The sequence below is a fragment of the Parasteatoda tepidariorum genome, chromosome 10 (assembly GCF_982258835.1).
Source record: "Parasteatoda tepidariorum strain Cologne lab strain chromosome 10, Ptep-v5.0, whole genome shotgun sequence".
NCBI classification, from domain to species: domain Eukaryota; kingdom Metazoa; phylum Arthropoda; class Arachnida; order Araneae; family Theridiidae; genus Parasteatoda; species Parasteatoda tepidariorum.
The window spans coordinates 39429858-39443189 of NC_141764.1; the positions used below are offsets into that span (position 1 = coordinate 39429858).

The following is a 13332-nucleotide window of genomic DNA, read 5'->3' on the forward strand; positions in this document are numbered from 1 at the left end:
TGCGCTAATTATTTTGTTTACTTACTCTTTTTATTTTATTTAATAAATTTTTTTTTGCTTTTTGTGCAAATTTTTTAATTTCTACATGCATTGATTATCATTAAAATTTTATAATTTAATTTATGTTTTGCTTTTTAGAAACAGCCAGAGATTCAGATGCAAAATCAATTTTACTAAAGTTATTTGATAGCCTTGTCTCTCTTCAGGAAAATGCTTCTGAAATATTTCATATGAACTCAAAATTGAAATCCTCAGAACTTTTTGACAATAACCTTCATCATAGTAACAGTAAACAAGGTATTTATATTTCTAGCACTAGTTATTTGCAAATCAATGCCAACATAATATTGGTATAATTTATTTATCTGTAACTGTATAGTTTTTCAAATTTGTCAAAAAAATCTTTTTTTTTTTTTGATTTATGAATGCTTGAAATTAGAAAAAAAATCCTCAAAATTATTTTTATTATTGATAATTATTAAAAATTATAAATGTATTTTTAAACCTTGGGTAATATATTACAGTTGATGGTAGCACTTTACTGAAAGTTTCAAAGGATAGAGGCTTATGTTCTAAATGCTTGGCGTTTTTTTTTTTTTTTTTTTTTTTTTTGGTTGCAAAATGGCATACAGGCCTTTGAAGGATTAATATATGATTAATTTTTTTAAATTTTTTTTTTTTTAACTTTTAGAAAATGATGCTCCACCAGAAGTGAAACTTACCACTGCCATGCTAAGTGACAGCCCCCTTAAGTGAATATGCAGTGGCTACAAAACTTTCAAATTTTCATTTGTACATTTTGGTAATTCAAAATATAATTTTTTAACTATTACGTCTATTTTATTTTGTACTAAACATCTGATTTTTGCAATAAAAAAATTTGCAATTCATGTACCCAAAACATCTAAATAACTTGGCAGTTAAAAGCTTACGAGTTAATCTGAATGCCTCTATGGGTTGTGAACATATGGAAGAATTATAAGCGTACCGAATAACGTATATTATGTATGTTATTCTTGTTAGACAAATAAATGTTAAAAGGGTTTTTCTATTTTGATTAATTAACATAAAGACAAAAGGTATAAGGTTCGATCTTCGTCAAGGTCACTCGTCGAAGATGACGATCTCATGGTCTGCAGGGATTGGCCAATCTCTTTTCATTTGCTGTTGGTCGTTCTTGCGTGGATCATGACGTCATCCGTTATCAGTTAAAAGATTATTTAAGCTTCTGTTGAAGCAGATTATTTTGTATTTATTCTTTTCGTTAGTCACTCTGTTTGTGACAGTTTGTCTACCAATGTTTTTAAATAAATTTATTGCTTTCGAAACTTCGTTTTCTTATTTGTTTTATTGACAAACAGATATAATGATATTCTGCGACAATCTTGGATGTCAATTCTTGTATGTCTAAGAATAGCATGATGAGTGAAAAAGCAATAACTCAGATTCTTTCTGTAAATTGACCACAGACGTAATGCACCGTATGTGGTCAACTTAAACTGGTTTAACTGTATTTTGATTTATTTTTTTCCATTTCAGATAGTGATCATGAATCCTTATTAAGTGATGAAACGATAGCATTGAGCAGAAGTGCAAGCTTAAGTCCTGTTAGTTTTGACGGCCAATTTGCAACAAATTCAGTCCACCAGAAGCATAAAGGAAGAGCTCTTATCCACAGCTATATAAAGCAAAGTGAAGAAATCAAGAGAATTCCCCTGAGACCATCTCACAAAGTGATTTCCAGTTCTCAAGATTCAGTGTTCCAACGCTCTCACTATTCGTCACCAGATCTGGGCATTGAATCTGATCCTAATCATGAGCACTCAGCTCCTGAAGAAGTTGACAAATTCCATTCCACAAAAGTCAGCACTTCAAAGCACGATTTGTCTGCCTCAGCTATGTACAAGAACTTGGACAAACAGAGACTATCCTCCATTAATAGTTTCAGTGATAGTAGTTTTAAATTCAAAGGTATATTTTATTTTTTAAATTTTGTAAATGGTTATAGTTTTTAACCTTATTATATGAAGAACAAGTTGGTATTATGTTGAGTAGGACTTATTTTATCAAAATTGCTTTGTCAATATTATGTATTCCATGCATCTACGATTCCGCTAATACGCTAAAATAGGTAAAATATACCATAAACAGAGATGCCAACTTGCTCCGGATTGCAAATATATATTTTAAAGTGGTAGTTTATCAATTGTGATTCTAGGTTTAATAAATTCAATTGACTAGATTTTTATCCACCACTATTTCTAAATAATTCACTCACGTATAAAATTCAGCACTTTAGAGTATTTGTGTCATGCTACACCATTAAAAAGCAAGCAAAAATAGTTAAATATTTGCCAAATTTAATTTGTAGTTATTTACTGTTTTTTTAATTAAGTTGGCGTGTCCGGAGCTGTTGACATTTCTGCATAAATTGTAGTGAGGACGCGTGCAAAAAAATTGTGTTATAGATTATTGTCAAATTAAACCTAACATGGAAAGAAAAGAAAATTATTTTTTCTATTTAGTTGGCAAACAACTTAAACATTTTACAAGCTATGGAACTTTTAAAAAAAACCCATTTTGGCACGATTTCTCAATCTAAATGAAAACTGTTTTCACTGAATTCTAAGGTCGAAAATTTTTATAAGACCAGGTAATGTAGAGTTAGAGTAACTTGTGGAACATTAGAGAAATAGATCACCAAGACTTGTCATTCATTCATTGTGCCATCTTCAGAATGAACATAGAATTAAAAATAGGTTAAATTTGACCTAACAGTCATAAAAAAAATGTTGCAAACTCATAGCAGTTATGATAATTATTCATGGAAAAGGGTTATTTCATATGATGGCAAAGCCTTTAAAAAACAGCTTTAATGTTTTATAGTTGTTGCAATGTATGTTTTTAATATTTCTTAGCATTTTAAGAATAACTTTTTAAATTATTTTGGAAATATTGTAATTATTTTCTATATTTTATAATATGTTTGATTTTTTTACCCATAGATAAAAGTTTACTTGTTTTAAATGGCACATTGCATGCCATTGGCATATTGCAAGATTACGAGCTTCTTAAAAAAGAGATATCAGAAAGTATTGTAGGAATTAAGAGTATACTCTCAAGGACAGGGGATGGTATGCAGCATATTACCACCAATGCATCACCTCGAAAGGTATTCATATTTGAATATTTTTTTTCAAATGAATACATCATAAATAATTCTTTAAATTAATAATTTCAAACTATATTTTAAATCTTCTAATAATTCTATGTTTGTGTAAAAAATAAGTTTTGTAATTGTTTTTTTTAAGGCTAAATTGATTTAGTTAAATAGATTTTGAGTTTAGAAATTTCTTTGATCTTTTATTTATTCAAAATTTTGTCAAATCAATGTCTTTTGTTAATATTCAGTGACGTTCAAAAATCTGAAAAATGCTATGTGTTTTTTTTTAATGAATGAATGATTGTTTTTTTAAATGAATGAATGAATGAGTGAAATGATTGTTGATGGAGGTTGGTCAGTCTTAGGGGTTACCTCCATTGACTTCAAAATGTTATCGAAGGCACATGAATTTTCTATTTTAATTTTTGTCATTTTCTTTGAGCGGAAATGGTATTTGTATATTGTTGCAAGAAATCTTCTGATTTTTGGAAAATGTCCTGATTTTTTTTCTTTAGGCCACTACAAAACCTGATTTAACTAAGTGATGTATAAAATCTATCCAACCTTCAATAGATTTCTTTAGTAAATAGTTCATTTTTGTTAGTTTTGATATTGTATGGAGATCTACAGTTATTTATTATTTTTTTTTTTAATACAGAAATTGGAATATAGTACATTCAAAGCAATCAAAGACACTTGTTTGAATCTTGATGTTTGTCTCGAGAAAGCGAATAAATTGGTGAACAATTTCTGGGTTGCTACTTGTCCAACTGAAGATGAATGGAGACAATTAATTCATCAGGTAATTTAGATTTTTCTTTAATTTTTCTTCTTCAGCACTGAGGAAACTGACCCTGATAGTCTCCTCAGTAGTCCTTCAATGGGTTATTTCAATGTAGTTTAAAAAATTTCTAGCTATCTGCTTTAGGGTTTGCCTGTCATTTTTTGAAATTTTGCTTTCTTTACAGAATTTAATCACTATATCTGTAAATATATCCAGACATAAATTAATTCATGTGTACTTAGATTACTTAAATAATATTTGTGTACCGAAGTTTTTGTATAATTCAATGTTCAACTGAATTCACCAAATCTGTGAATTCTCTTCATAACGTGTAAAAATCTTATAAAATGATAGTATATAATTTTTATTTTAGTTATCAGAGGTCTGTCTAGGTTTTTCTGAGATTTACCTATTTTGTGAAAATTTAGAAATAATTTGTGAAAGTTAAAAATTATATTAAAAAATGAACACAAAAATATGGATTTATTGTTTCTTAAAGGATACAAAAATAAAATTTTAAGAAAAAGTATTTTTTCCTAAAGTTGAATTTGTGAAGGTACTGCTAAACGGTAGTAAATTTGGCCTGGACAGACCCCTGGTTATAGTTCATTTCCTGAGTAAAGTTTAGAAAAGTTATTGCAAATTATGTATTAATTCACCTGTTTATTCACCTTATTAATTCACCTTATTTTGTGAAAATTTAGAAATAATTTGTGAAAGTTAAAAATTATATTAAAAAATGAGCACAAAAATATGGATTTATTGTTTCTTAAAGGATACAAAAATAAAATTTTGAGAAAAAGTATTTCTTCCTAAAGTTGAATTTGTTAAGGTACTGCTAAACGGTAGTAAATTTGGCCTGGACAGACCCCTGGTTATATTTCATTTCCTGAGTAAAGTTTAGAAAAGTTATTGCAAATTATGTATTAATTCATATTTATAATAATTTTATTGAAATATGTATTTCTCATTTTTTATCCATTCTTACTGCTAGTACTAAAAATTAAGATTCTGACTAGCTCCCATTTGAATTATTGAATACCCAAAAACTAGAGAACCTGAAACAGTCACAAAAAAATGCACACTTATAACATCTCATGGGGTAAAAAAGATAATATTTCAAATGAAATAGAACATAAGTTCTTAGAGACATGTACAAGCTTTCAGTTCAGTGACTGGTGTTGACTGACTAATAATGTCGCCAGATGGAGTTAAAACTGGTTTACATGTCAGTTGGCACTGTAAATTGATCTGTTCAAATATTATAATTCAATTTTATTCATTGATCAAAACTTAATTATTTTAAATATATTTTATGGAATTGAGAATCAGATTTCCTTTGAACGTAAATAGGAATGAATCATATTATTTGAGTCTCTATAAAGTAAAATGTGTATCTTTGTGTAAAAGGTATGGTTAGAATAAGAAATTAAAATTCAATTAACAAAAAAAATCTTATCAATGCTACAAATGAATTTTTTTTAATTTTATATGTCATTCAGTTTGATTATATTTTGATTTGTTAATATATTTCTATAATTATTTCAAAAGCAATTTCTTTTATAAAAACGTTTTAGATTCTAAATTTGCATCTTAATAGTTAATATCCTAAACAATTTTTTTTTTTTAAATTTAAGTTATGAATCCTAATTTGTGTTTATTATTGTCTTTTGAATTATTGATCTCCTATATGCATTTTTTGTAACAAATTTGTTGAAATGATAAAAAGTTTGTATTTCAAATAGTTTCTAGTTTAAAAAACACTGTTCAAAAATTCATTTGGTCTTGTTATAAAATTTAATCACTGGCGGTTTTGACATTTTCATTTTTATTCTTCCTGAAGGTTCACACTTTTTTTTATACAACTGTTTAAGGCAAAGCCTCCATCACTTGAACATTAGTAGTCGTAAACCCAAAAATTGGGTCGGCTTTTCAACGACAGTTATAAAAAATATTAGAAGGCTCTAAGCCAGGATAGCCTGGTTGGTAGGGCACTGGACCAATGTCCAACAGTTCGTGGGTTCGATCCCCGACCGGTCGAAGACTCCCTGTGTAGTAAATGGTGACTGATGCACGTTAAATCTGTCGAGTTGCAAAGTCCTCCATGTTCCCATAACAAATCAACACCTCTGGGGGTACTGATCCAGGAGTTTCCTTGTCTTTTGGATTGGGTTCAAAATTACAAGGCCACGGAGTTGAACAATAGTAGTCGTAAACCCGAAATTGGATCGGCTGTTCAACGACTGATATAAAATTAGAAGGCTCTGAGCTGTGGTGGCTATGGGGAAAAGCACTCGATTTTTGGCCTATTAGAAATCTGCCACGCAGGCACAGACAACAGTACTGACATACAATATCCTTGGTACTAGACAGATCATAGGTTAAAATCCCCTCGCTATCAGGTTAATCTTAAGAGACTTTCCTCTCAATGTAACGCAAATGCAGGTTCATTCCATCAAAAAGTCTCCCTTGAAGACTAATTTGTCCCGATGCTTGATCCAAGAATATGCTTGTCATCTGGATTGGGCTCCAGAGCTCTAGCATTGATAGTCATGAACCCAAAAACGTATTGACTGTTTAAATCTGGTTATAAAATCAAAGCAGGTTGGGATGGCCACTTTCTCCAATCTAATGTCTGATAGGTAAAATTTTTGAGTTACCTGTTCAAATCTGTTTATAAAATCGAATCAGGTAGTACTGGAATCTTTCTCCCATCTAATATTGGATGGACGCAGAAAAGTACGCAATAGCTTTATTTATTTTTTCTTGCATGCAGGAATATTTGTAGGTAGAAAGTAGAGTTAAGTTCTTCAAATGCACTACCACATGGGTAAATTAAAAAATTGACTTTCTTCACGTAGAACTGCTGTTGGGTTAAGTAAGATGTCTTATGTGATGTTTACCTTTATAAGTTTTGTTATGCATTGCAGTGTCTATTTGAATGCCTTGTTTTTTATAACAAATATATTAAATATGTATATTTTTCATTAGAATGAGGAACTGAATTCCATGCTGAAGAAAATGAGTGAATCAAAGAAAAAGCAAGAAAAAGATTTTAAGGATGCCTTTGACAGATTAAAGGTATACGTTTAGATAATGTTTCGTTCCATGCTTATAAAATTATTTAATGGAGTTTTTTGTGCTATATTATCTAAATTCTCTTACAGCAAGCTGAAACTATTAAAGAACAGCAGGAACAAAGAATTTCAAAAAAACGTAAGTTATTTTTAATATTCTAATATATCTAAGATTTTTTTTTCTCAATTGCTAAATGGTATATGTTTTTTTCTGGGTTAAAAATTACAGCACAAAACATACATAATAATAATTTTTATGCAAATTTTCATTTAAAAATGATAATTTCTACCTTTTGAAAAAATCCATAGGAGAGTGGGAAAAAGGATTTATTGTAAAGATCTTTTATATATTATGTCTATATATATTTTGTCCTAATATTTTTGAATATGGCCAAGATCTTCAAATAAATAAGGGAGAAATATGTTTTATTTCTTCGCTCCTAATTATTTGAACAAAATCACAAACAATATTAATTAACTTTAATTATAGAAACTAATAAGTTTTCAAATCATTAATACAACTATTTCTTCATATATAATATTTGGTCATAGTAGTATGCTACAATGTGTTTTAATATAAATTAAAGTATTTAGATGATTTCATGGCAAAATAAATTTGCTGATCTTTCAAGTTATCTTAATTTATACTACTTATTTTATTTCATTTTAAATTGCGGTATTTTTCTCTAACAATTACTATGATATTACTGTTACTACTCTATCAATTTATATCATTTATACCTTGTGATTTTTACAGAAGAAGAAATTTCATCAATGTGGAAATGTCATGAATTTTTAAATTAAAATGCTAAAAACATTATAAAAAGGAATTAGTTTAAGTTTGAGGTGCCTATAAGTCTAATATCGTTTCCAAAAAAAAAGTGATTAATTCTGAAACTTGTTAGCTGATGTTTAATTTTGGTTAAATTTTTATCAAAAAATAAATATCAAACATTCCGTCTTTAGGCCTTAGTCTCAGGCTTTTTTTTCTTCTAATTAGTGAAAGAATATTACGACCTGTGCACGGTTTGCATATAGCTCTCAAAACTTCCCTAGATCAGCAATTTTGTAGATTAAGTCTTGAATTTATTAATAATTCCCCTTATAACCTGTTTCTATTGTTATAAAATATCTGGTAATTAAAAAAAAGTACTGCTTTTAATAAAGCATACATGGGTGTTTTCTCTCTTGGGGGATAATATCTTAATCCATGTTAAAATAGCTAATTTAAATTTGCATAATATTTCAATTTTTTCTTTTTTGTGCACCAAGTTTTTGTTGATGGTTTTTCTGTAATTGTATGTTTTAGAAAACGAAAGTTTGTTCCTTAATATTCCTAAAAATTAGTTTTTTGCTTTATGGTGCTTTTTTATTAATTTGATCAGATTGATTTTAAATAGTGAAAATGAGTCACATGAAAAGTAATATTTACAATGCGTCGACCAAGTTAAAGCTAATATTAACCATTCTTCATAGCAATGAAAGTGAAAGAATATTCTGCCATATAACAAAAATCCAGACCTAAATCTGATCTTTGTCTAAACAAATTTTCAAGAATTTTTTGTCTGGTGAAGCAAACCTGAAGCAGCTTCAGAAAAATTTTTACTTAACATTATTTTAACAATTCTCAATTAACCACTAGTTTATTATTTTGTAATTTCCAGGAATAAATAAGTTATTTATATAAATCTAATTTATAGAATATTAATTTTTCAAGCAATAGTAAGTATTGAGAGGGATACTATTGATACTACAAAAAACAATTAAAGATAATGCAATTTTTTCAATAGTTTTGTGTCGATTTTTGTCAAATTTGATTAGATTTTACATTTTTCTGCTTCTTCCGTTTTTTAACTCCAGTCTGATGTAAAACTGTGATTCCACTGAATTATTTTTATCTTCTGTGTTATTTTGGTTCCACTGGGTTATTTTCTGCTTATTTTAATTTCATTCTCTATTTTTTTTTAAATTTTCCATTTTGAATTGCTTATTAAAAAACAATAGACCTTGTGTTAATTTTTAGTCCTTTTTAATCTAATCCTGAAATTTTCCAATCCTTCAATGGTAATTGTAAGTCCTCTTATTTATTTTCATTCCTACATAAAATGATGTATGTGTTAATAGACAGAAAGCCCTATGTGAAAGGGGACACAACCCCATGCTAGTAAAAACTGGAAATCAAACTCCACGCTTTTTAAGTCATAAAATCAGGCTTTTCCTGCCTATGGAAAAAGTCATGGTTACAGACAATGTGTTTAGTGAAACACTGGAGAATGTTCCCTGAAATATCGTTGTGACTATATTATGCATGTAAAATAAGCTTTTGCTACTTTAATAAATGCTTATCTTACATTTGCTTATAGTTGTGAAGACTAAGAAGATATTGAGGCAAGCTGAAAGGAAAATTTTGGAGACTAGAAACAAAGAACTTCCCTTGTTAGCCAAGCATTCTTTCAAAGCTCCTCTCAACCCCTTATGAGCCAAAAGAAAACAAATTTCTTTGCTTGAGCTTTTTTATAAATCATAATTCAATTATTTTGACTAAAATTTTATTACTTACCTCTACAATTGCATTTAATGTATCTTATGAGTGACATAATGTTTGAAAAAATAAGTGTGCTTTATTTTTCTATTATTGATGACATTTTTTAAACATTTCATTAAATTGTCTTTAATAAAATGTGCCAAATAACAAAATGATATTTGCTAAATTTCTAAATTGTTTAGTTTTGAAACATTTTTTAAAAAGAACTTTTTATTGCATTTTTTCTCTAGTGAAGTATGATATTAAATGAGATTTTGTGAAGCACAACTGTATGTTTTGTACAATTTTCACTGTACATGGAAGTACATCTTTTGTACATTGGGTTTTAGTTGGCGTACCTTGTAAATACCATCATGTTCATAGTATGGAGCTGTATAAATTGAATGATTGATTGTATAAATGGTGCTTGATGAAGAATAAAGTAATTTTATGCTTTTTGTACAAAAATTGATTTGCTCTCTTTTTATTTTGTTGAACAAAGTTGACTCTTTTAAAAAAAAAAAAATTCTTCCATTAAAATTTGTATTTTTTAAAATTATCTATATATATATAATGTATAGTAGCATTTCTAATCTCTATAGAACTGCAACTACAAAAGGGTTTTCATAGCTTTTACAGATCAACTGCAGAATTATAATGGACCAATTAACCCATTTTTTAGCTCTTTTAACCTTATTTTATTGTTTGAAAAATAATTTTAATATGCTTTATTTTAAATTTTAATATGCCAAGAAAACTTGCATTGGTTGGTTTTCTCTGAATTGGGCTATTTCTTTCCTGACTTGCGGATTCAACACATGAAGCAGTGTGTGACAAGGTGAGCTGAAGAGTAGGCAGGGGTCTGTCCAGACATTTTGTGAAAGGTCCGTTTTTCGTGAGATTGTGAAAAAATTACTCACATTCTTTCAACCAGGGTCCGTTATTGCAAAAAAAAAGCTTTTTCAAGGAGTTTTTAAATTGTAAAGACATACAAGATTATGCTCAACACTGTAAAATTATAATTAAAAAATTAAATTTCAAAAAATAAACAACAATTGCTGCTTTTAAATTAGAGATGCAACAATCAAATATTTGGTATTTAGCTTATACTGCTGAACGCAGAATATTAATTTCGTATGAATAATGGAAGACTCGTCTGCCGAAGACAAAACTTAATTCGTTTACATCCATCTTTCTTGTTTTCTGTCCTGGAAAGGGTTTATTCGATTAACAAAATAATAATGAAGATAAACAAATTTGTGAAGGGTCCGATTAAAAGAAAAATCATTTTGTGAAGGGTCCGTTTTTAAGTTAAAATATTTTGTGAAGGGTCCGTTTTTATGAAAAGATATTTTGTGAAGGCTCCGTTAACGGACCTCTGGTAGGGTACCCTATCACTTTTAGCATATCAGGGTAAAATGAAACTCTAAACTGAGTGAGCAGAGTTACCCTTGATTTTTGGTGATAATGTTGGAAGAAAATAAGCCTACATGTGTGATTGCTGTTGTTGTTTCTAATGCTACTTGTAACAATAGCAAGCCTGCTTGCTGTAACCGAGCAAATTTAAGGCAGATGGTGCGTTTCTTGTTTTTCAGTGGCGCCATCTATGGCGAAGAATTCGACTTCAGCCACACACCCGTTTATAGGGTGGACCCATTCATTCATCCACAGATCGTAATTTTTGACCTGGATCAGAGAACGATCGATCTCCAATCCAGTACCCCCAGAGGTGCTGATTTGTTGTGAGAACACGGAGGACTTTGAGACTAGACAGATTTAACATGCAGTAGTCACCATTTACTACGTATGGAGTCTTCAGCTGGTGGGGTTCGAACCCACGAACTCTCGGACATGGGCCCAGCGCCCTACCGACCAGGCTATCACGGCCTACACATGTGTGATTAAATGGTACTAAGAACCAGATATGCAAAATATACACAAAAATACAAAACAAAGCATTTTAAAATGGTATTAGACATTATTAGAAATGGCATTGAAATTTGAATGAACAGGTGATAATTATAAAATATATATTAAATGTTTGCATTGAAATATTTCTGAACGACTTAGATTTCAGATAGATAAAGAAAGCCAAGTGTGAGATGAAGCAAGGTAAGTCAACTAATTTTATATCTTCAAAAAGCTGTTAAATTTAAAGAAATAAAGGGTGTCCCTAAATGTATATGCTGGTATGTACTATAATCAATATAGAGTTTTAAAAAATTTAGTGATTTTCAAACAAATTGCATCAAAATTACACATCAATAAATTGGTTGCAAAAAGTTCTTTAATTGAGGTTTTGTGTTCGCGGAAAAATTTTCATTTTATCTAAGTTTGCTAAGAACAATTCAATACTTTTAAAATTAAGATTGTGAGTAATTCTTTGTGATAATATCAAAATTTATTAAAAACAATGTTTGAAATCTCAAATGGTATTTTGCTATTAAATGGTATTTACTACAAATAGTTAAGTTTTTATAGGTGATTTTAATACAATAGTTGTTCAACTGTATTTTTTATAACTAATTTCATTGTAATGCACTGAAAACTAAGAGTATTGAAATAAAAGTAATAAGTGATATAGTTTTTATACATTTTATCAATTTCTAAAAATGGACAATTACAGCATATCATAATTTTTTTTATTTTCATACCTAACTTATTGGAAATTCTCTTCTGAAACCGAAAATCTGATTGTTTTTTTCGGCAAATGTTAATTTATTTACTTATTAAACATTTAAATTGCCCCAAAAGGCCTCCGTATGTGATGCAATCAAAAAGGAGCCCTGATTGGTTATGACATCACATGTGCTGAGGGGAAACGTGCGGTCTCCATCCGCAAAGCCTTTTCAATGCTCTTTTAGTTTTGATATATCGTATGAACATCCTTTGTAAATTATTAGTAAAAATTTTGTGAATTAAATTTACGATTTTGAGAGTGTGTGCAAAATGAAAGAACTATTTTAAAACTTCAGACGTTGTTATTTATCACTAAAATATCTGAAGAAATGATTATACAGCGAATCAACATTTCTTTTCGGCTGAAATCAGTGGTGTTTAAGTTCATAGAAAATAATATTTTATTCCGCTTACTTTTAAATTAAAATAATCCATTGAAAAATATCAGTCCATCATCGTTGCAATCTATGTGTTAATGTTCAAGAATTTAAATAATGTAATTTAATGTTGCTTCTTTTATTTATTACTAGAGTTGAAGGATTTTCTTTTTAAGTAAATATTTACTAATGCAGTTTACGTCATATTTTTTTTTTACTATGTATTAAATATTTATATACACATTAACGCTTGTATTTGTTATTCCTTGCTTAAATTGGAATTCCGTTACAGTTAGAAATTATTTATAAATTTTAATTCCCTCTGTCTGCAATATACTATTAACGAAGCATGGTTATTGTTCATTTCTCTCCTTATTTTTCCAAACTATTTGTCACTGCTTGCAATGAAGAATTCGAAAATAGTAAAATTAATACATAATACATTTTTAATTTTAAAAAATTTAATTAAAATAGTTGAAAAAAATCCCAGGTTAAGCATTTGATATAGCCTAAAACGCATCAACACTTTCAAGAATCTAGTCCATTGAAATATATCTGACCATCATCATCACCATAAGCTAGTTATTCTTAAAATTTCACTTAATTTCTCATTTATTCGCATCTAATTAACTCATTTATCCACAAAATTTCGACGAGTATCATTAAGCTAGAAGTTTTTGTTTCACTAAAGCTAAAGAACAATAATAAAAAATTGACTTTATAGGAAA

At 28.9% G+C, this 13332-nt stretch overlaps 1 protein-coding gene across 25 annotated transcripts in view; it reads left to right on the top strand.

Moving 5' to 3' along the window:
* Positions 1-10016, top strand: part of LOC107437816 (uncharacterized) — a 134800-nt gene extending 124784 nt beyond the window's left edge. For all 25 annotated transcript variants that reach the window (XM_087154040.1, XM_087154046.1, XM_087154053.1 and 22 more), the window contains 7 exons: positions 139-297; positions 1540-1971; positions 3006-3172; positions 3822-3965; positions 6939-7028; positions 7115-7163; positions 9388-10016. In XM_087154040.1, coding sequence (XP_087010166.1) covers positions 139-297; positions 1540-1971; positions 3006-3172; positions 3822-3965; positions 6939-7028; positions 7115-7163; positions 9388-9503 — 1157 coding nt within the window. In that variant the 3' untranslated portion in view covers positions 9504-10016. The remainder of the gene's footprint in view (positions 1-138; positions 298-1539; positions 1972-3005; positions 3173-3821; positions 3966-6938; positions 7029-7114; positions 7164-9387) is intronic.
* The last annotated feature ends 3316 nt before the right edge of the window (positions 10017-13332 follow it).